The sequence below is a fragment of the Vanellus vanellus genome, assembly GCF_965231255.1.
Source record: "Vanellus vanellus genome assembly, chromosome: 10".
Taxonomy (NCBI): Eukaryota; Metazoa; Chordata; class Aves; order Charadriiformes; family Charadriidae; genus Vanellus; species Vanellus vanellus.
Genome location: NC_138915.1, coordinates 651,010 through 673,564, shown reverse-complemented (window position 1 = coordinate 673,564; position 22,555 = coordinate 651,010). Strand labels below are relative to the sequence as shown.

Below are 22,555 nucleotides of genomic sequence, written 5' to 3'. Positions count from 1 at the left end.
CCTCTAGCGGCGGCGCGGGGCGTGGCGGCCCCTCCCGCTGGCGCTGAGGGAACGGAGCGGCCCGGCTCGGTGCTGCTCGCACCGGCACGGGGTGAGCGGCGGCGGCGTGGGGTCCTTCCCCTCCTCTCCCTTCTCTTCTTTTCCCTTCCCCTCGTGGGGTCGGGTCTCCGGTGGGGCGGCAGCGGGGCGGGGGCCGCCCTGCCCGGTCCCCTCCCGGTAGGCCTCGCCGCCCCCCTTCCTTCTCTCCCCTCAGTACCGGCGGTTCTCCATCCCCCCTCCCCGGTGCGTTTCCATGGCGACACCCCTCCCGGGGCGCGGGGGTTGCCATGGTGACGGCCGCCGTGCCCCCCCCCCCTTCCTGGTGCCGGTGCTGAGGTGCTTCTCCCTCTCCCCGCAGCCCCCCGACGGAGCCCCCCCCCCCGATGATGCCGGGGCCGCGGGCGGCGGAGGAGCAGCAACAGCAGCAGCAGCAGCAGCGCCTGGAGGTGTGGCGGCCGCCGCCGCCCCAGTGACGGCCCCCGCCATGTCGGTGATGGTGGCAAGGAAGAAGGTGGTTCGGAAATGGGAGAAGCTGCCGGGCAGGAACACCTTCTGCTGCGATGGCCGCATCATGATGGCCCGGCAGAAGGGCATCTTCTACCTGACGCTCTTCCTCATCCTCGGCACCTGCGCCCTCTTCTTCGCCTTCGAGTGAGTTCCCTGTGGTGGCTGGCTGACCCCATGGCCCCGGGACGGGGCTCGGTTGGGGCCCGACTGCCCGGCGGCCTCGGGAGAGGGAGGGGAGGGTGGCGGAGAGGAGCCCGGCACGGTGTGGGGCTCTCTGGCAGGATCTGTCTCTGCACCCCCAGCAGAGTGACCCTGGAGGTTTTGGGGGATGATGGAGCTTTCCCCTGGCTCTGCCTGCGGTGTGACGCTGGGTCTTCATGTGCTTCCCTGTGTTTGGGACTTGCAGTCCCTTGTCCTGAGCATGGCCAGAGGGGATGGGGGTTTGGGGCGCCTGCTCCTTGCCTGGGGATAGCCGGGGTGCAAGGGCACTGCTGCTGCAGCAGCCGAGGCCAGCGGGGCCCAGCCTGCGTCCCTGCCCCCAAGTCAGCCCAATGAAGGAGGTGACCCAGCTGGAGAATTAACAAAAAAAGGAGTGAGCTTGGTGGCAGCAGGGTTTAGCACTGATCCAACCTGCCCTGCAGCTGTCTGCTAGCTGGGTGTTGCAGAGTGCTGCACTACAGCAGACACTCCGGTGACCTGGAGCCCTGATGTTTGGAGAGGATCCGGCCGCCCTTTTAGATCAGCTCAGCAGCCTCAAGACCTGCAGCCGAAGTCTTGGATGCTGCCAAAGAGCAGGGCCTGCCCCTTCCCCACAGCTCTCCCCTGTGAGCTGGGTTAGGGAACCGATCTGGCCTTAGACTAATCCTACAAAAAAAAAAAACAAAGAGGGGAAAAAAGCCTGTGTTTGCCTGAGATCTGATGTTGTGGGGAGGGGACAGGACCGCCCCTTTTGCCTGGTTTGAGGATGAGCTTGGATCAGCTAAACAACTGTGAAACTTTCCTTCCTCTGTCTCCGTCAGCATGTTTATGTTGTTCTTAGGGAGGCCAAGGTCCTAAACAGTGTTGGGTAACACAAAAGCTCTTTAAACCAGGAAAGAAGCAGAAGAAACTGCTCACTGGTTATGCCCTGGCTATTCCTCCGGGTACATAAAGGGGTTGTCCCAGATTCAGGCCTCCTAGACATCTTCCCCTGACCAGGGAACTTCCCTCAGCTTCCCCTGGCCCGGCATTGCTCTCCCTAGCTCCTCTTGTTAGCGGATATTGCTGGCAGCCTTGGAAAGGGCTTTCTGGAACAGTCTGCTGAGGTTTGCCACATCCCGACGGCAGCGATGAAGTGGCTAACGTTGGGTCTTGGTCAGGTATGAGACTGGTTTTTCTGCTTAGTCGTGTAGCTTTGGAGGCAGGTGCCGTACAACTGTAATGCAAGGTGTTGGGGCTCCCAAGTCCGGAAAGCCCAAATTATCCCTGACTCAGTCTGAATTCAAAGGTATGAAATTACACCACCGTTTGTTTTGCTGTTTGTATTTCTGCCATCTGAAAAACGGGGCTAAGACTTCCTGCCTTGCAGGAAGAACTAATAAGTGTTACTGCTCCAGAAACACTTATTACTGCTCCAGAAACACTTATTACTGCTCCAGAAACATTTATTGCGAAGGATAATTGCTCTCACTCCCTGCGGAGCCTGTCCTTAGCTGAAGAGCGAAGCTGCATCCCGCTCTGCCACGTTTGCCCTCGCCTGCCGTGGTTGTGTGGGGCAGAGCGACCCAAGGCTGCCTTCCAGCCCTAGGCCGTGTCGGCAGAGCCGGTGGCATGATGGCTAGTTTGCCGTGGGCGCAGTGGGTGACTGGAAATTCCTCAAGAAGCCCCTTCCCGTGCTCCAGGAGGCAGAGGCCTGCGGCGGGGTTGCTCGCGTCCTTGCTCGCATCGAGACACCCAGGATGTGCCTTCTGCCTAGAGCTCGAGGGTGGTCTCTGCCGGGCCCGCTGGCTTGGGGGATGTTTTGCTGGGAGCAGAGCCATCTCTGAATTTTAGTTGAATCGGCTGAGTGCTTTCAACTGGGGAGATGAGGAAAAGTCTGGGAAAATGGAAAATAGCCGTTTGATCCTGTCAAAGCACAACGCCTTAATGTTTTCTGTTTGAAAGAGATGCGTTTGTTTTGAAATTGTTTGGCGATTTTTGAAGTTGGGATAGGGATGATGTGTTGCCTTCCCATCCAGAAACACTCCACAACATCTCCGCTTCACTGCCCAAGCTGAGAAGACGAGCAGCTTGGCTGCTTGAGAGTCCTGCTTACCCTGTATACCTTCTGCATGCGTTAGGATGCTTTTGCACAAGGGTCTCAGCTTTGATCTTTTTGCTGTGTTATCCATTTGTTTCAACTTTTGGTGGGTCCTTTGGCACTAGCCTAGAAATTCATGGTTTCCCCCCTAAAGTTTGTGTACAGTGGAACAATTTGGGTTGTTAGGATCTGGTTTTGGAGAGAACCAGACTGTGGTGGGTGGAGGAGTCCTTTTAATTCTTGTATGCTCACTGCAGGGGTGCCTGTGTTGTGAATGCTTATTTCATTCAGCTGAATCACTAGCGCAGTCACACCTTGTCTAAACAAGGCTAGGGGATGCCTGAAGCCAGAAAATGTCTCGCTACGCGATCTGAGCCAGTGCAGGTTTGATCCTCACCCTCCAGGCTGCTCTGGCTGGGCTCTGATTGCAAACACTGTTGCTGGAGAGCCGGTAGTGACTGGCATCGCGCGTCATGAGATAAGCCACATGTTCCTCCCTGAAAGAGTCCTCCTCGGCCGTGAAATGACAGCCTCTCTGTTTGGGCTGCTGGTGGTGGTGGTTTTGTTTTTTTCCCTCCCAAGTAGCTCCGATGCCATCGGCTCATCTGCTGCGTCTGTAGTTGAATGGTCTGAAGCCACCTCAGCCCCACGTGCGGGAATTTTTGTGGTTTTATCCCCTAGACCGCAGAGCCGTGGTCGGAATCGGGTAAGTGTTTTTGTCGGGGAGTGAGCAGGCCCCAGCGGGCTGGCTGAGCTATCAGTGCTGTACCTGGAGAGCCGGCTCCTCCCTCCCAGATAAAGCAGAGGGCCGTGGAGCAGTACTGGCTCCTGGGGAAGTGCTCTGCAGGAGCGGAGTCCTCTGCCCAAGGGCACCTCTCTCGCCACCACCTTGGCAGAAAGCAGCTCCTGCTGCTCAAGGGTTGAGGCTGGTCCCTGCAGGGTCCGAGACCTATATTTAATTGGGTCTAATCTGTGACTGTAACGTGTCACACAAAATTCTGTTTAATATCCTCCTGGAGTTATTTCAGACACTTATTGGGTCTGTCAGGTTTTGTGATAGGGCATTTGGTTGTCTAACTATGCTTTTGGTATTCCAGCACGAGGAGAAGCCCAGGTAAAGCAATTAGTGAAATCCGTTTGGGAATTAAGATGATGGGATGTAGCATCCTCTCTCTGGCTGCTGGGGGTTTCCGTTGCAGTTTGCCAGCATGTCCGTAATGGCCCTCCTGAAGCAAGAGTTCTCCATTCAGCTCTCCAAAGCAGCTGCAAGAGATCTGAATTTCTTTTGTCTTGAGCTTTTCAGCAGGAACATTCAACATTTGTAAATGTTATAGGCAAGATAGTGCCTGCAATGCCAGGCTCCTGAGTGCGGAAAAGGGCTGCTGTTTGCTTTTCCAATAAGCAAGCGTGTTTATCACTTTTTTTTTTCCTACCTTCTTAGCTATGTAGAGATTAAAATTTGTTTTCTGATGAGTTGAAAAAAACTATGCTTGACCCTTCAGGTGACTTAATTTTTTATTTTTTTTTTCCAAACCCCAAAGATCCAAGATTTTGCACTGAAAAAGAGGTGCTTCTGAGACAGCTTTTACGTCTGGTTACGTCTATGTCAAACACTGTCAAAATTTACACACAAATTGATTGGCACTTTTAGTAGTTATAGTTTCTCTCGATAGAGGTAAACTTGTTGGTATCCAGAGTTCAGCTTATTTTGCTCGTGAAGACGTGTTTCTGGGTGAAGTGGCTGCTCCTGGGTTTTTGAACTGCATGCCTTTTTTCTTGTCTGTGGGCTCATTTTCAGAAGACAGCTCGCTCTTCCTGCAGCCTGCATGTCCCCACCACTGCCACTCCCCACGCGGATCTCGGGGTGCTCTCATCCCTCCTGTGCTGAGATTTGAGCGTAGCTGGGAAAAAAGCAATAATGTCGGCATAACCTTTCCGCCTCCTGCCTAAAGTCAGTTGCTGCATTGGTTGGGTTGGAAGCACGTGGTGTGTGCTTGCAGTGGGACTGCGCTTGAATTGGGTCTCTAGTGAGCACTTTCTGCGTCGCTGTTGACAGACGGGAGAGTTTCTGTAGGCAGCGCCAGTTCTGCCTGACTACTGCTTGGGAAAGGGCCCCGAACTTGTAGCATTGCAGTGCAGCGGTTACCCAGGTTTTCGGAGCAACTGTTTCCACGCTTACCGCAAGTACATCAGCTTCTGGAAATCGTCCCAGGTCTGGGAGATGCAGATGACTGTAAGTGCTCTGGTGATGGTTGGACATTTGGTAAAGACACCACTTCACTTCGCTGGCATCGGGACAAGTACAGGTGTGGTTATGCGTTAGTTTAGGAAAGTTAAATAGGTGATTTGCAAGTGAAATGTGAATGAATTTTACAGCAGAGCTTGCGCTGAACCCTGGAGGGACCTGGCCGTGAGATGTGCTGCCTGATGGCCATGGCTGAAGTCCACTTCCATCAGGGCTAGTGTGTTCTCCCCTTCCTCCAGAGCTTTGCTTAATGTGCTGGTTACAACAGACCTTCTGAAGTCGTCGCAAAATAATCAGTCAGGCAGTCCTTGCACCGTAAACTCGTGGCACCTCCCAGCTGCTGCTTCTTTCTGCTCCCCCCTCCTGCTCCATTCTGATGATCTCTTTGTTTAAGCCTTTCTCACCCCCCCCCAGCCCCTCCTGCCCCGTCCCCCATGATGATGAGTTGTGATAGTGCTGTTATTGTCTGCTATTAGATGACAAAATGCTCAAGAACACAGATATTGCACTGGGAGTGGAGGAGGAGCCATATCCTTACATGCCAACAGTATGTCTCTGTTGACTCTCAGCTTTCCCAAACAAAAGATCTTTAAAATGTCTGTTACTTAGGACTGTAAATGAATTGCTGAGCGTAATCATGGTGTAGACGAGGCGTAGACTAAAGTCTCCCCAGCGCTAGTGAGTACCAACTCAGAACCTCACATGGTGCTTACCTTACCTGTTGCTCAGCTGCTCTGGACAGCACTTGGCTTTCTCTGCCGTGGCAGATGGACTGGACGTGTTCCCCAAAAAACCCTTCCAAAAAGCAAGGGAGGGACGGGAGGCACGCGGTGGGCTTGGTGTCGAGTCTCGGGGTGCAGTTTCAGCACAGTGGGAATTTGTCTTGCCCGCGCATCTCTGACCTGGCCTCCAGGCCGTGTTCGTTTGAGGGGCTGCAGCAGCGCTGCCAGCCCTGCTCTGTGGGGAAGCAGGAGGGTGCTGCTCAGCCCCTGCTGTGCCAGGGCACGATTGAGTGACGGGGTTGAGTGTCCAGCACAGCGCCTGGATGTTTGCTTCATGCCGGAGTGACGACGACAATAGGACAATGGCTTCGCTGAGCAGACATCTCATGCGCTTCAGTGAATGGCGGCTGAAGGACCTAGCGTTAATACTTCCTTGTGTGAGTTTCTAGGTATCTTTTCCCCATCAGACAGGAGAGCAGGCATCTGGTGTTTGCTGCGGCTTTGTCCTTCCCCCCTGCCCATCTCTGGGCAGACAGGCAGTCTGTCTGGGATCGCTTCTCTCCCTGAGTCCTCTGAATTGGGGACTTATCCTGCCCTGTGCCTGTGCCAGGCTGGGAGCTGGGTGGAAGGGCTGGATACCAGTTGGATGGTGCCGCTTCCCTTGCCACAACAGGGAGGATGGTTGCACACTCATCTCTTTCATGTCCTAAAATTGCAGGCTTCTTCCTATTCCCATGCCATGATCTGCGGTGTGGTAACATCAATCTTGAGGCCACTCTTGCTGTGCCTCAGGGACAGCAGGACTTGCTGCATCCCCAAAGGGCAGGTTTCCTTACAAAGATGCATAGGAAATGGTCAGCAGGGAGTGAGTCACATCCCACGCTCGTGCTCGTACGCAGATGGAGCGGGGACCGCACGGGTTGCTGCAGGGACTGATCCCGTTTATTCTTGAGTGCTGCTGTGTAAAGCTTTCAGGTCTGTGCCTGGGAGAGTACACCCGGCACGGATCATGTGCTTGCAGGTAATAAATCTCTTGGCTGACAGTACACTGAAGAAACTTATAAGGTGTTAGTGTACATCTGAGGCTGGGAGCTCTGGCACGGTTTCAGCTCAGCTTTAACACAGTTCATGAATTCATTTTAAGCCTGTAATATGTTCGTGTTGTTACAACAGTTATAAAAGCTGTCATGTCAGCTGGACAAGGGTCAAGCTGCAGTCCTTTGAGGCAGACTCTGTCCAGTTTTTTAGAAGAATAAACCCATATTCCTTCCCAAAACGGGATCCAAGGTTTCTGTTTAATCGCTGACTGACTTGCAGTTCTCTTTCTAGACTTTGCCCTTGCAAAAGGAAAGCAAAGTTATCTTAGGCTGCCTACAGACAGTAAGCTCGGCCCTGTGGCCGCTCAGCCTGGCTCCTCAAATGTAGACAGGGCTCTGCACGCAGGTAACTGTAAGGGTTGTGTTGTTTGGAATAACTGCAGAGTTTGTAGTGTCTAAAATTAGTGACATTGGTTTAGGGGATGGGTCCTGTGCATCACTGTGGACACTTCGTGTTGCAGCTGTGGCCAAAGCGTACTGTATAGCCTCAGTAAACAGCCCTTTCTGTACCTTGTCGCACGCAGGGAACAGTCGCTGGAGTCTAGCAATGGCAAATTAAGCCTGGTGAGCCTCCTGCAGTGGATGGTGGGCTTGCAGCATTCAGTGCTGCAAAGGAACCAGCTGGAGCCAGAAACTTTACTGCGTTTGGAAAAGCGATGGGTGGGAAGGCTATCCAGAATTAAATAGTTAATGCTACGAATGTCGTAGAAATCTCCTTGCTTAGGATGATGGATCCACTGGGGAGGATAATCCCATGCCTTTCACCACAGTAGCCTTATGCTTTCTTGGTGAGCAACTGTGGATGGGAGCAGGAGTCTGGGTTGGATCCACCCCTGTGGAGTCAGGGCTCACTAGAAAGCCTGGGTTCCCAGCTTCGTTAGGAGGAACTGAGAAAGCAAGGTGTGCAAGGAGAGGTGAAGTTTTGCCCAAGCGTTGGGATTTGGGTGGGGTTTCCCTTAAACCATGGGAAACCTCCATAGGAACTTCATCCCGACATAAATGGGGTTTTCTGAAGGAATTGGGGTAAAAATATGTTTTCTTTCAGCCCGGTATGTCTCTAAACCATGACTCTGTACAGGCTTTCTGCACAGCCTGTGCTGTGGTGCCCGTGGAGACGTGTTTGCGGGTGTGCTGAAGAGACACGGGCCACAGTGAGATTAATCTCCTTGCTCCCTTTGCACTGCCTCAATCAGTGGGATTAGCGACATAAATTCCTCATTGGACCTTTCTGTATTTATAAAGCAAACAAACGTTACGCTGTGTTTCCGCTCTCGAGCTGGGGTTGTCTTGGGGCAGGAGCCTTTCTACTTCGTTTGGAGCTGTCGAGTCCTTTACCTCAGAAGAGTCAAAGGAAGCCAGACAGCGTGTTGCACAGGAATGTTGCACTTGCACCTGAATCCATTCCTGAGCAGCACAGAACACAGTTCATCCCTGGAAAGTAATTTCTGTGGTACTGGAAGCTGCTGCCTCTGTAGGGGACAGCCAGAGATTCCCACCATTCTGACATGCTTCTGTGCCTTCCAGCTCTCTCCAGTGGTGGGCTCTCAGACCGGGCCTTGGGCACTTCTCCTGGAGGCATGGTCCGTCCCTTGGCAGCTGGCTGCAGCGGGTGTCCTCTAGGCAAGACCCCTCTAGCTGCCTGGTTGCGTTTCTGGCGTTACCTGTGACTCTGAGAAAAATGGGAGCTGGAAACAAAACAAAACGTGGGAAAGTGTGCTGTGCCTGCCTGGTTAAAAACATGAGCTGCCCCAGGGGTGTTCCTCTGTGGTGGTGGGATCAGAAGGAAGTGCTGAACAACCTTTCTTCTCAAGATGTAACCAGTGTTCAGAAAAGTCTGGACTCTGATGCCTTGCCAGGCTTTCAGGCCCTGGCTCAGGCAGACCTTGCGGTAGTCTGATTCATCGCCTCCTGACGTTTCTCTGCAGGTGTCGGTACCTGGCAGTCCAGCTGTCCCCAGCCATCCCCGTGTTTGCAGCAGTCCTCTTCCTGTTTGCCATGGCCACGCTCCTGCGGACGAGCTTCAGTGATCCTGGGGTGATCCCAAGAGCCCTGCCTGACGAGGCAGCCTTCATCGAGATGGAGATTGGTGAGTGCGGAGCCAGCTGAGCTGGTGATGGCTGGAAAAGCCTCTGTATTTCTGGCGTATCTACAGGCTACATTCTCTGCAGAGCCTTTCGTCCCAGCTGGCCTTCCAGAAGTGAGGATTGCCCCAAATGGGGCATCTTACCACCTGCTGGCTAATTCTACTTGGCTGAGCCTCAAAAAGACGGTGTGGTGGACCTGCTTCCCTTCCTGGGAACCTTTTCGCATGCTGTTTTCTCTCTTGTAGCTGTGTACATACAAACTCAGTTTGCTTTCGGGAAGGGGGTCAGAAAGCTTGGTGTGGGCCCCTTGGTCCTTCAGGTAGAGAGGAAGTGTGGTGGAGGCAGGTCTGTACAGTGACCGCCCTCACCCTCAGCCCCTCTCAATCTGCCCATGAAAGCTTTGGCATCCCTTTTCTTGCCTCCGTGCTGCCAGATTGGCTTCGGACTGTGCCAGCAGAGCTACAGCCGCTGGCTCTAGACCCAGCAGGCTCTGATCCCGCTGGTAGGCAAAGCAGGGAGGTGAGTTGTCATTGTAGGCCTGTTGTGTTGTAGCAGGCAGGTCTGATCTCTACTTGGTTCTCTCTCTCAGAGGCCACCAATGGGACCGTGCCACAGGGTCAGCGCCCACCCCCGCGGATTAAAAACTTCCAGATCAACAACCAGATAGTGAAGCTGAAGTATTGCTACACATGTAAGATCTTCCGTCCGCCCCGTGCCTCTCACTGCAGCATCTGCGACAACTGTGTGGGTGAGTAGAAGAGGCCGTGCCTGCTCCCGCACCTGAGTGTTAGGTGAGAGCCTTTGGGAGAGAACAGGTGAAGATCTACACCCGGTCTCGCTCTCACGCTGCGCCTGCTGAGCGAGTCGAGAGTGGTGTGCTGTGAACAGACAGGGACAGTCTGCCTCATCTTAAGCTTGAGATTTGCTCAGAACCTGAAGCCAGGTGGTTCATTTTGCCAGTACTTCTTTGGCAATAAATAGTCTGACATTAAGTCTAACTTGTCCGTGTAAATGTGCAGTCCATTTTTGAGTTTCACTGAACTGCTGGCCTTGCTGGACTAGAGAGTTCCAGTGGAGAGCTGTGTCTTGTGTGAAAGCAGCTCCTTGCATCGGCACAAAGATTCTGAGTGCCCCTGGGTTTTGGTCTACTTGCTGCATAGCAGACACTCTCTTAGCTCTTTTGCATATCATAATTGGCTCATGTTCAGCATCCCTTCTCAAGGAAGAAATCCCATTCTTTTGGATCCCTTTCCTTCTCTGCAGGTTCCCTGCCCTGTGAGTGTTTATGCAGTTCCTTTAACCCTCATCTAATTATTCTAGTAGGAATAAAGTGGCACATGGGTTAGATAAGAACTTCCGAACCCCCAGCCCTTCATCTAACCTGTGTGTTGCTTTAGTAAAAGCTATTATACCTCAGGTCTCTGGGAGAGAAGACTGCATGGAGCCAAGCTCTTAAACCCTGTCTTAATTTGCAAAAAAACTCAGTAAATCGTTTTTGGACTTTCTTACCTGGCCTCCCCTTCTGGAAGGGGGCTGTGATATGAGGCCCTGAGCTAGCAGAGGGTTGGATTTGATGGCCCAGGGAGTCTGTGTCAGCCTTGGCAATTTTTGAGTTCGGGCCACAGGAGTAAGCATCTGGAGGCAGGCAGGGCCGTGCTAGAGCAGCACTGATCTCCATCTTCGCTTTCACAGAGCGCTTCGACCATCACTGTCCCTGGGTGGGCAACTGCGTGGGGAAGAGGAACTACCGCTATTTCTACCTCTTCATCCTCTCGCTCTCACTCCTCACCATCTACATCTTCACCTTCAACATAGTCTACGTAGCACTGAGTGAGTCTGGCTGCGGAGAGGTGGAAGGCTGGGCTGGCTAAGGGTGAGGGGGAGATACAGATGGTGTTGCGAACCCAGAAGTGATGGGGTGGGAAAGGGAACTGGACTCGGTGAGATGTTGCAGAGAAAAAGTTGTCTCTCTCTTTGTATTCTCAGAATCTCTGAAGATTGGGTTTCTGAACACGTTGAAGGAAACCCCAGGGACATATCCTTCCACAGTGTGCCAGGGTTGGCTTCTCCAAAGCTGGGGTTTAGTGTGAGTTGCGTTATGCAGGGGCTGGAGTCTTGATGCCCAGGTTTCTCTAAGGAGTCTTTCAGGGCATCTTCCCCCATGATTACAAGGTGAGGAGCAATTTTTTGGCTTTGGGGAGGAAGGTAAAACAGAACACCATGTCTAGGAGAAGAAGAGAAGTTAGGGTAGCGTGCTGGGGTAATGACACAGCTGGGTTGGGACTGTTCCCAGGCTGTTTCCACTCCTTAACTGTTCTCACTGTACTGGAGGTGCTCATCTGTTTCTTCACCCTGTGGTCGGTGGTGGGGTTAACTGGGTTCCACACCTTCCTGGTGGCACTGAATCAGACAACCAACGAAGATGTAAGTAGAGTCTTTCTGTTCCTCTGAGCCATCTCTGTTTCTCATCACTTCCTCGGTGTGTCACGGCTGCGTCCACCTTGCTGACGTGCCCTGCAGACTGAGGCAGAGCTCTGTGGGACGGTGTCTGTGGAGCAGACCTGAGCTTGTGCCCTGCCTGTTGCAGATTAAGGGGTCCTGGACTGGGAAAAACCGCGTGCAGAATCCCTACAGCCATGGCAACATAGTGAAGAACTGCTGTGAGGTGCTCTGTGGGCCTCTTCCCCCCAGGTAAGCTCTCGAGGGGCAGCCCTGCCATTTTTGCCCCCAGAGCCCAGTGCAGGACCGAAAGGAGCTCTCCTTGCTTGGGTGCAAGAACTGGCTGCTCTTCTGCCAGCTCTGCGTGTGTTGAGGGCTTCTGGAAGTCACTTGGGACATGGCTGGATGCTCTGGGGAGGAAAGTCTTGTGTTGCCTTCCTTGCATATCTTCAGTGATTCAAAGCTTGTGATGTACTCGTTATCACCATGTGCTTGGGAAGCTGGTGGAGGAGTGGCTCCCCTTCCCTGGGGCAGCATATGGGGCAGAGGCTCTTTCCAGGGCGCTTGTTTTGGTGGGCTCCCACACTCTGAACAGGGCTGCTCTCCAAGGGACTCTGTTCTCACAGGAGGAACAGAGACACTGTAAACTAGGTTTGGGCTGTGCACAGCCTGTTTTGGAGAGGAACCCCTTTCCCTGATGTTTGTCTTCACCAGCACTTTTCCTGCCAGGAAAAGAAGTTGGCTTCAGGAGAGGCGTGGGTCTCTGACAGTATGATTCTGTTCTTGCAGTGTCTTGGACAGACGGGGCATCTTGCAGCAAGAGGAGAACACAGCTCAGGAGGAGTCGTGCCCACGGGGGCCCAGCGCTCAAGATCCCACCGTTGCTCAGGGCACCAGTGGGCCGGCAGAGGAGAGCAGCTCTCAGCAGAAGGATGGCAACGTTCCTCACCTGAGTGCCGTGAGTGATTGCCTCTGCGGGTGGGAGTGAATGGGCTGTGCCTGCTTGGAGTTGCTAGTGCTTTGGGCCAGCAGAGAGGAAGTTGATAGTATGGCTTAGCAGGAGCAAAGCAAAGCCTGGGGCCTTGCTGAGAGGCTGCTGATGTAAAGCCTGTTGTGCTCTGGCCCTGGAAACCAGTGTCTCTCTGGAGCTGGCTGGGAGGGTGCTGGGCTCCTCTGGCTCCTTGGTAAACCTCAAAAGAAATCACAGCTGGCTGTGGTTTTGGAGATGTCCGTTCTGCCCAGAGAGCACCCAGGACCTGGCACTTATGGAGGCTAGGAGGGGTTGAGGAGGGGCGGGAGATTGCAGGTGTCTTGTGGCCCTGAGTGCAAGCTGAAGGGTTGTCCCTGGGAAGGGCCCTCACAGGTGTGGGATTTCCATCCTTGAGGAAAGCCATTGCCCCACTGCGTATGGCCCCAAGCAGCCTGCTCAGTCTTTGAAAATAGCCCTGCTTTAAGGATGTGATTGGACAGGAGTCCTCCAGAGGCCCCTTTCCACTTAAATTATTCTGTGAATGTGGTGGGAAATGGCTGGGCCCACTCCTGCTTGGGCATGAGCTGCTGTTTCTCTGGTGGAAACAGTCCAGACTGCTTCTGCTGGAGTAGTCCAGTGCTCCAGATCTTCATGAAGCTGCTGTTTTGCCTGTTTGGTGGCAAAACACTTTCTCCTTTTCCCAAGCACAGCTGAGACCTCTGCCTGGAGGAGCTGGAGGCGGGGGCAGGGCAGTGGGGCCGAGTGTGTGCTCAAACAGATGCTCTGTATTGGGGTGTATTCGTGCAAGTCATTACTGTTTTCTCTCTCTAGGTCCCTGCTCCATCCCTGAGCAATGCTGAGGTGCCAGAGGAGAAGCAGCTAACGTCTGGGGAGCTCCCAGTCCCATCCCAGGACGCTGGGCAAGCAGAGCACTAGCATCTGCTTGAAAGGGAGAACTTTCTTGTTTTGTCTAATCAAAGCTGGATGTGATAGAGGAGAGGAGGAGATGGGCTGGATGGCAGGCAAATGATTCCTCATGCCCATTTTGCTTTAGTCATTATTCACCTCAATGTGTGGGCTGGCGCTGGCCTTGCATGGTGTCAAAGGATAACGAGCCCGAGTGGCCCGCCTTGGTCACCGAGGCTGGTCTGCCTGCAGGCCGAGGCAGGACCTCTTGCTCTGCAGGTTGTCCTGGATGCTAAATACCGGCTCGGTGGCCGGGGCTGTCGCTCCGTCTGGCCCCGACTCTCTGACAAGACGACTTGTGGTCAAGCAGCTCAGAAGCGACGTTAGGGTCGGCCTGCTCCCTACTGCTGAGGAATCCTGATGGGAAGGGGAAAGCAATTTCTGGCAGTAGCGTTCTCTCTCCCCTCCTCCCTCCTTCCTCTAATCTGTGGCATTGTTTTATTGGTGAACGTGGCAGGGGTTGTCAGGAGACATTTTGGTGCCAAAAGGGCCAAAACATCTGGGAAGGCGTTCTGCTGGCAACAATTTTTACAGTACCTTCCTTCCCGTGCTCCTTCTTTTCATGTGACTTAGCCGGCACGAGAGCAGTTGTGGCGGGGGCCCTCCTTCCCGTCTTTCCCCGGGGCTCACGCCTGACTCGGAGCTTGAGGGAAGGAGCGGGGCAGCCCGTCTTCCTGCTGCTTGTCTCCACCCCATGCTGGCCGCAGAGCGGTTGTGGAAGGGGTGTATCAAGCTGCAGGGGAGGGTCTGCCTGTGCCGCTGGCTCTGCAGCTCATGCCAGGGCTGTATTTGCTCCCGGGTGCCTGCGCTGAGCGCAGGCGTGCCCTCCCCTTGCCCTCCAGGCTGTGGCACACCGCTCGGCTGCTGCTCTGCAGAACCTCAGCCCCGATTCTGTGTTGTGTCATCGTGTCCCCCTGTCCCCACCCCCCACCCCCCCTGCCTTGCCCTGCATTTCTCATCCATCCTCGAGTGGCTTTCGGAGCCTTGAATCTTCCCTGGGCTTTGCTGGCTGTCCTGGGACTGGCTGTGCGGTGTTGGCCATCTGCACCTCCTTGACAGAGGAGGGAGGAGAGGCCGTGGCCGGGTGGTGGTGGGAGAGCTCTGTGCCGTGGCAGGGCTCCTCTTCCACCCCAGCACTCCCTGTCCTGTGCCTGGCAGCCACGCTGGGAAGAGCCTCATGTCTGCGGGGTAATGAGGGGATGGTGATGGTGGGAAGGCTGTTTTGTGCCCTGGCGGTTCTCCATCCTGTACCACGAGTGCTGGGTACTTTTGTGCCTCCCTGCAGACACGTGGTGAGTGGGTGGCAGGTGGAAGACGTCCTGCCGGGGCAGTCCTGCTTGTTTCTCTGTGATGCTCTTGCCTGGCAGCATGAAGTTGCTGCTCCTCCTTCCCTGGCCGCGTACACCATCCTGCTTTTGACAGTGGCGTGGAGCAAAGCGGGGAGCCTTGTCCCCTCCAGAGCCTGATGTGTGCCTCCCAACCTGCTCCTCCTCCCTGGCCCCTCGCAGTGTTGACCTGGGCTGTGCCTGGCAGCGGGCAAAGTGGTGGTAACGTGGCGACCGGCGCTGCCCCCTCTCCTGTAGTGTCAGGGTCTCCTCTCCCGGGTGAGAGGGCAGAGCTGCCGCCCTGGGCTCCGGCAGCAGGTTCAGTGTCCCTGCAGCTGCTCCCCGCTGGCGCTTACCAGGGAAGGAGCTCGGGCCTCCCACTGCCAGCGGGGCTGGAGCTGCCCGGCTCGCAGCCGCTGCCACCCTGCAGCCGGACCAGCCCCCGGCTGCTGCACCTGGCCCCGCACACCCCGCCGGCGGTGGGAGCACCCCTCCTCTCCCACCCGCCCCAACACGCTACTGACCAAATCTCAAACTCCTTGTGAAAAAGTGTTATTTTTTGGTTTTACTAATCTATTTTCTAACGCGGTGTGTTGAGTGCTGCCTGCTGGGGCCGCCGCGGATGCTGCCTGCACCTGTGGTTCCTGCCTGCTCTGTTCAGGTTCTCTGTGAAGGAAGTGGGGGTAGGGCGAGGGTTGGGGTTTCTTTATTTTTCTTTCCTCCTTCTTCTTTTTTTTTTTTTTTTTTAATTTTAAAACAATGAAGGAAACTTAATTGGTTTGAAAAATGGCTGAGCTGTAGCCTCTGCCTCTGTCTGCGCCTCCCCAAGCCAGCTGCCTCTTTCCCCTTCCCTGTGGCTTTCCAGCCTCTATATCTCACAGCTCCAGGGTCTCTTACCTGCGTTGTCTTATTTGCGTCCTGCTGTCCCCCCCATGGCGGGTGAAGGAGGGGTCTTGGTGCTGTGGTGACAAATCCTGGCGAGTACAGCCAGGGAGCGTCCCAAGGAGCTCTTGGTTACCTGCAGACGCTGCTCCCTGCCCCGCTCCCTCCCCGAGCCTTCCCGGCGGGTCGGAAGCAGGCTGAAGGCCAGAGCAAAACAAACTTGCACGCTTTTATTGGGATTGAGCGCAAAGGAACAATTGGGGTGCCCAAAGGCTGACGCTACAGCGCTGGAGCTGGTCCTGTGCAGCAGCCAGAGCTGGCCTAGGGAGGCTGGGGTAGGCGTCCCCAGCCGGGGAGCAGCCGGTCAATGTGGTACAGGCTGCCCCACCCTCCCGTGCGGATGCCTTCCCTTGCCCCTGCCTCGGCTCCTGCCCACACAGGGAGGTTCTGCGGGGCCCCGGCTGGGCTGCAGCTCCCCTGCCCCTTCCCTGGGGGGGTAATTGGCCTGGCTGGTGCTTTGGGGCGGTCTGGCAGTCTGGAAGGGGCTGTGCTGACAGCCTCATCCTGCTGCACCTGTCTGTCTGTGGGGCAGCAGGGTGGCTGCTCCTGCTCCCTGTCGTAGGCCCCCTGGCCCAGGCTTGGTGGCCTTTGGGACTCCCCTTGAGCTGAGGGCTCCTGGTGCCCTCGCTGGGCTGCTCTCGGCTCGGCTGAGCCTCTCCCCCCACAGCCCAAACTGTCCGGCAAACCTTTCCCTACGTGCCCTGGTAGTGCAAGGAAGGCGCTGGAGGAAGGCAGCGTGAGTGTCTTCCCTGATGGTGAGGAGCTGGGCTCGGTGGGACATCTGGGCTCGGTGGCACCTCTGGTCTCTCCCACCCGGCTGCCCAGCGCTGGGTTTTCTCCGGCCCTGCCTGCCGCAGACCTCACTGTCCTTGCAGGCTCCTGTGTGCTCAGCCCAGCAGACGAGGGCTCCAGGAGGAGCTCCTAAAGCTGTGGATGAAGTGGGGCAAACCCAGGAGCGGCAATCCAGGCACTCGGCAGGGAGCGCGGTGCCCCGGTGTGCCTGGAGCACTTGTGTCGGGGCAGCGGTGCGAGGCAGCGCAGTGCAAAATGTCCTGGGGGCAGCAAACGGGGCGGCCTTGGGGGACTGAGGGCCAAGCTGTCCATAGCACCTGTCGGGTCCCACTGCTGGCGCTTCCCTGTCATTCCCCATCGGAACAGCCATCCCCTCCAGCCCAGACCTGCTGCCAGGCCAGGCTGGAAGTGGCTGTGGGCTTTGCCTGTCGGCAGGGCAGTGCCGGCAGGCAGGGCAGGCTCAGGAGGACTCTGCCAGGGAGAGCGCCCGCAGCTGCCCCTCGGGACCTCCCAGCTCGGCCTCCTCCCGGCTGCTGTCCAGGGTCTCCGATCCCTCGAAGCAGCCCGAGTCCCGGGGAATGTCCCCCTTGGGCTCCAAGGGCGAAGGCTGGACTTCAGAGCTGTCGCCTTCCTCTGCCTCGCTCGCTGCTGGGAGAGCCGGATCATGGCGTTAGTGGGCAGCGAGACTGCTGCCGGGGCTGCCTGGCGCGGGGGCCATGGTCAGCGTGGGGTGTCCCCAATCCCTCCCCCCCCCCCAATTCTTACTGTCATAATCCAGGAGGAGCTCGGCAGCTGTGAGCAGCTTGGCACGGTGCTGGGGGTCCGTGATGTTCAGCTCATTGAGGTGGGTCTCCCGCAGCTCCTTGAAGTCCTCCAGGGTCTGGTAGCCGTTCAGCAACAGGGTGGAGGTGTGCTCCTGGGGTGGGAGGGTGGCGGGCAGCACGGCGGAGAGGTGAGCAGAGCACGGCACGGCTCCCCCGGCTCTCCCCGCCTGGCCCTCAGTGCTAGCCACGTGGCTACCGCCTTGGCGCAAGTCCACGGCCGGCACTCACCCAAGAATCATCCAGAAAAGCCCTGTGTGTCCTCCCTGCCTCCCCAGCGGTGCAGGGGCATGAAGTGGTGGGACCCACAGGGATGAGGGGGAGCAGAGAGGAGGGTGGTCCTGCTGCTGGCACCCTGGGCTTGTGCTGGGTGCTGCTGTCCCCCCACAGGCCACCGTCCCTTACCTGCAGGTTGATGCGCTCCAGCAGCTCGTGGAGGGTCTTGGGCTTGGGCCGCTTGCTCTTGCCGGGACCCCGGCTCTTGCGGGCGGGGGCCGTCTCCTCGGGGATGACGTCCACATAGATGAACTTGAAGGAGCCCACTCTGTTGTTGAGCAGCCCGGTCCAGGTGCCCACGGGCGGCTTCTCGATGATGCCGATGATGTCCCCTTTCTGGGCCAAGGGAGATGGGGGGTGGAGGTGGACACGGGCTTGGGGACAGCTGGGGACATCTGCCCCCCCAGGGGGGTCCTCAGCCACCCTCCCTCCCCAGTGCCTGCACCCTGGTCCTGCCCTTCGCCCCAGCTTTCCCCAGCCCCGTGCTGGCCCTGCCGTGGCTCACCCGCAGCTTCAGCGAGTCCTTGTCGTAAGGGCTGGGTGTGAAGTCGGTGTGGACGCGGGCTCGGCCGCAGAAGGGGCCGGTGTAGGCTGGACCGCTCTCCTCCAGCCGCAGGCTGTCCCGGTTGCTGACCCCGGGGCCGGGGCTGGAAACTTCGCTGCCTGTGGAGGGGAGGGAGGTCAGGATGGACCCGGCTGTGGGGCGAAGGGCCGGTGTCCTGCCGGGGCTGGGCTCACCACTGGACAGCTGGCGGCTGATGGATGGGTGCCCGTCTTCCTCCATCTCCAGGTAGGACAGGGGCACTTTTTCGTGGCTCGGCTCCTCCATGCTGCCAGCTGGGGACAGGGGGCACAGGGACCCTTCCTCTTCCACGTCTCCCTGCTGGGGGGACTGGGGTCAGGCCAAGGGAGGGGGAGCTGCCCCCTGCCTGCCCTGGCGCCCCGCTCACCTTCCCCTCAGCCAGGGCTTTCACGGCCATCCTGCCCATCTTGCGGTTCATGGTGCGGGAGATGACGGCCCGCCACTTCTTGCCCAGCTTCGTTCCGCTGCTCCGTGCAGCGTCGTCGGGGCTGGCGCTGCTGGACTCATCCTCGGGGATCTGGCAGAGGGATGGAGGGTGAAGGCAGAGCCGCCCGGCCCCAGCCAAACCTCAGCTGGGCCACACAGGGCTGCAGGGCTCCCCTGGTGAGCGAGACCCCAAATCCTGCTGGGGCTGCTCCACGGCATGTGGGCCACCAGTAGGACCAGGAGTTTGGGGAAATGGGCTCTGCAAAGGGCTGTGCCCGGCGGGGAGGTGGTCTCGGGGGAGTGGGATGTGGCAGGGGGTGCTGCTGCCCCGCGGGGGGGACAGCCACTCACGTTCTCCTCCAGGTTGAACTCCTTCTCGCTCGGCGCAGGCGAGCTGACTTTGGACTTGGCAAAGTCCTTGAAGCTGCTGGAGCGCTGGAGGGAGAGCTGGGGGAGACGGAAAGGTGTGAGGGCTTCTCCCCATGCCCCCTGTGCCATCTCCCACCCCCCTGCTGCCAGAGGAGCCCCAGGGCGATGCTGCTGCTGGAGGAGTGTTTTGGCTGGCACAGCCTGGCCCTTCCTGCCCCGCCAAGAGCCGCCATGTGTTGTGAGCCCCTGGGACCGGGGGTGCCGAGACCCGGCATCGCTCTTGGCACACACACGGTCACTTGGCACAGCGTTCCCGTGGCAGGTGCTGTGCAGCGTGGTGCTGCTCGGTGCCGTTGTGGACCGAGCAGTGCTGAGAGCCCCGGCTCCAGCACCCGCTGTGGGTGCTCCGGCACTGAGCACAGCACCGCCGAGCCGGGAGCAGCCCAGGACCGCGCCGTGCCGCTCTCATGGCACGCAGGCTGGGCGCTTGCTGGGAAAACACAGGGGCTCTGCAACACAGCCGCTCCGCTCAGCGCCCAAATGGGGGCTCACTGCGCTGGCCCAGCCCTCACGCCAGGGATTTTGGGAACCAGAGCAGAGTGGGACCCGCCTTGTGCTCAGTCCTGCTCCTGCAGTGGCCGTGCCGTGGGTCGGTCCCTCCCTTCCCTGCCAGTCTCTGACAGCCAAAGGCTATTTTCAGCAGCTGGGAGCACGAGTGCGGCCGTGCCCGCGCTGCTGCTGTCATGTTCAGCTCCAGGCCCGAAAGTTGCCCATGTTTCCTGCCTGCGAGCGTCCTCCCACAGCCCAGAGAGCATCTCCCCTGCCAGCAGTGCCATGAAGCTCAGCCCCAGCTTTGTGCCAAAGCCACCGAAGCAGATTTTAGGTCTCGGTCCTCCACCAATGCCTCTTCCAGTCTTCCCTGTGCCCCCCTGCCTGCCTCCCTGGCTCTCCTTCCCTCCTCTGCATGTCCTCGGGTGCCTGTCCCACGTGGGAAGGAGTTCCCCATGCCAGGAGCACCCCTGGTGCCGCCCAGCCGGGGTCCCTGCACGGCCCCGCAGTCCTGGGTCTCCCCCATCCCTGGGAGCCCGGCACCCGCGCTGCCGTGGGAGCTGGCTCGTGTGCTGGGGGCTGGGCGAGCTCCGCTGCCGGCTGCCGGTGCTCTCAGAGCGCACACAGCGGCGCTCGGTCTCGCCTCGACCGCAAACGCAGCAATTTCCTTTCTCAAGATGCTCTGCCCGCCCCGAGCTCCTGCTTGCGCTGGAGGCAGTCGAGGCCCCTCTCAGCCCTGCGCCGTCCCCTCCTCCCTTTTATCAACTCAACCGAGCCTCCTTTATTACTTATTTTTGCTGTTTTTTTATGGAGGGCTGGCTTGGATGAGGGAAACCCTTCTCCATCCCCGCTGTGACTTTACGTAGCAGGACCAGCTCAGCTGGTGCATCCACGCAGAGGAGACGCTGTCGGTTTGCCCCGCTCTGGCCCCAGCACCCCTGAACCCACCAGACCTGGGCGGCTTGAACCCTTCTGGTCTCTCCCTGCACCCCTCAAATAAAACAGCTTCGTGCCCGTTGCCCCCCGTCACAGCCGGGAAAGCTGCGGCATCGGTGCTACCGCAGGGCCGGGGGGCGAAAGCAGCTCCATAAAGGCTGGCAGCGGGGGCCCATGGAGCTGGGGTGGCCGGGCCCCCGTGGTGAGCATGGCAGCGAGAGGGAAGTGAGAGTGGCGGTGGCAGCTGGGCAAGGGCAGGGGATGCCCGCCGGGGCCCGCCGGGCTTGCTGGGCCATCCCCGGCACAGGGAGGGGCAGCTTCACCCAGATTTCCCCTGGGAGCTTCCCAGCACGGAGGAGCCGCCGTGGGCGTGCGGCTCTGCCGGGATGTCAGTCCACCACGGGCAGGATCGCGGCACCAGGCGCTGTTGCCAAAGCCAGCCCGCCACGGCCCTGCTGTGCTGGGGGCTCGAGAGGCCGCGGTGCTGGTAGCCGGTGCTGCCGGTGGCTCCCGACCCTCGCTGTGGTGCTGCCGGAGGAAGCGGCCGACGCACGTGACGGAGCTGCAGCCTCGCGCTGCCTCAACCGCAGACACCTTGCTGCGGGGCCGTGCTGGGAGCCGCGCGCCGGCACCGTGGCCGTTCTCCCCCGCGGCAGGAAATGGCAGGCGGCCGCCCACGCTGTGGGGATCCATGGGGAGGGGGAGATGTTACCCCCCACGGCAGAGCCCCACGGGTTTCACCGGCACCCCGGCTTGCACCCATGCTGACCCTGGGGGTCTGTGCATCCCGGTGGCCCATCCCACCAGGCTGCAAGCCGGGGTGGGAGCAGGGCGCAGGACAAAGCCAGGACCACGCACCGGCGAGGCCACGGTGGCAGGGATGGGGTGCTGGCAGTGCTGCCCCCAAAGCCCCATGGGGCTCTGCCCCACGGTTGCCCCAGCCCCCCGAGACCCGGGCTCCCTGCTCAGCATCCCGTGAGCAGCCTGGGCTCGGCTGCTGCTGGGCACGCAGGGATACCAGCGGGTGCCAAGGGCAGCCGGGCGCTGCCGGCGCTCACCTTCTTGTGTCCCGGCTCCTTCTCACTGGCGTTGGAGGGCTTGCGGCGCAGCATGGTGCTGGGTCCCGGTGGCGATGGTGCAGCGTTCAGGCAGCCCCCGGCACGGCACGTACCGAAGCACCGGCACCGAGGCCGGGAAGCGCCACAGGAAGCCGGCGGTCACATGAGAGGTGCTTGCAGCGGCGCAGCTCGTGGTGGCTGGCGGGTGCGCAGGCTGGGGCAGGAGGAAGGAAACCCTCCACGAAGCTGTTGCCCTGCCCGGGGCCCCCGGGGCGGGGATGCCTGCCTGCACCCTTCCACCCCTCGGGGATGCTGCTGGTGGGCACTGCATCCCCCTCATGCAAAGGATGAAGGTCCCCAACCCCACCGCCATGCCCACTCCACCTGCCCACTCATAGAACCATGGAATGGTTTGGGTTGGAAGGGACTTTAAAGCCCATCCAGTCCCCCCCCTGACCCCAGGCAGGGCCACCTCCCCCCAGCCCAGGTTGCCCCAAGCCCCGTCCAACCTGGCCTTGAACACCTCCAGGGATGGGGCAGCCACAGCTCCTCGGGGCACCCTGCGCCAGGGGCTCACCGCCCCCACAGGGAAACATTTCTTCCTCAGATCTCATCTCAATCTCCCCTCTTTCAGTTTAAAACTGTTACCCCTTTTCCTACTGCGTCAGGCCCTGCTAAAAGTTTGTCCCCATCTTTCCTGTAGGCCCCCTTTAAGTATTCAAAGGCCACAATAAGGTGTCCCCAGAGCCTTCTCTTCTCCAGGCTCTTCTCATGCCCCTGCCAGCACACGATGGCCAAGCCCTCCATGTGACCCTTGGTCCGGGATGTCCCCTCTGTCCCCTGCATCCACAGGTCCTCCTGGCTGGGCATCAAGCCCAGGTGGGACGTGCGCAGTGGCACCCGCAGGGCAGCGGGGATGGCCCTGGTCGGGCCAGCTGCCCTGCACCCTCTTGCTCCAGTTCCATCATCTCTTGTCCCGAGAATGAAAATCTGCCCTGAATCTGCCTCCTCGCTGCCGGTGCTGGGCAGGGCAGGTGACATGGGGAGGGCGATACATGTGGGACCGGACTCCAGCCCCACACCAGCCACTGAGGCGGTGGGCAAGCGGGCAGCACACTGGGCTGCGGCGGC

The 22,555-nt window shown here is 58.3% G+C and overlaps 2 protein-coding genes across 2 annotated transcripts; one reads left to right on the top strand and one right to left on the bottom strand.

Moving 5' to 3' along the window:
* The first annotated feature begins 47 nt into the window (after positions 1-47).
* ZDHHC9 (zDHHC palmitoyltransferase 9) lies at positions 48-14,032 on the top strand. The gene is made up of 10 exons (XM_082488298.1): positions 48-91; positions 398-690; positions 8,814-8,974; positions 9,562-9,720; positions 10,665-10,802; positions 10,959-11,007; positions 11,294-11,396; positions 11,560-11,663; positions 12,201-12,369; positions 13,213-14,032. The coding sequence occupies exons 2-10, from the start codon at positions 524-526 to the stop codon at positions 13,315-13,317; spliced, it is 1,155 nt and encodes a 384-aa protein (XP_082344424.1). The 5' UTR covers positions 48-91; positions 398-523; the 3' UTR covers positions 13,318-14,032.
* A 1,737-nt stretch (positions 14,033-15,769) lies between these two features.
* On the bottom strand, positions 15,770-21,478 carry SASH3 (SAM and SH3 domain containing 3; the record flags this gene model as incomplete). The annotated part of the gene is made up of 8 exons (XM_082488264.1): positions 15,770-17,054; positions 17,172-17,322; positions 17,633-17,839; positions 18,009-18,166; positions 18,242-18,386; positions 18,454-18,603; positions 18,864-18,959; positions 21,425-21,478. 8 exons carry the CDS (start codon positions 21,476-21,478, stop codon positions 16,867-16,869), a joined length of 1,149 nt encoding a protein of 382 aa, XP_082344390.1. The 3' UTR covers positions 15,770-16,866.
* Positions 21,479-22,555: the final 1,077 nt, after the last annotated feature.

What these genes read in the sequence shown, in the direction of transcription:
- ZDHHC9 (XM_082488298.1), top strand. Translation starts at nt 524, where the DNA reads ATGTCGGTGATGGTGGCAAGGAAGAAGGTGGTTCGGAAATGGGAGAAG. An exon ending in CATAGTCTACGTAGCACTGA is followed by an intron (nt 10,803 to 10,958) that starts GTGAGTCTGGCT and finishes TTGTATTCTCAG; the next exon opens with AATCTCTGAAGATTGGGTTT. An exon ending in TTGAAGGAAACCCCAGGGAC is followed by an intron (nt 11,008 to 11,293) that starts ATATCCTTCCAC and finishes AACTGTTCTCAC; the next exon opens with TGTACTGGAGGTGCTCATCT.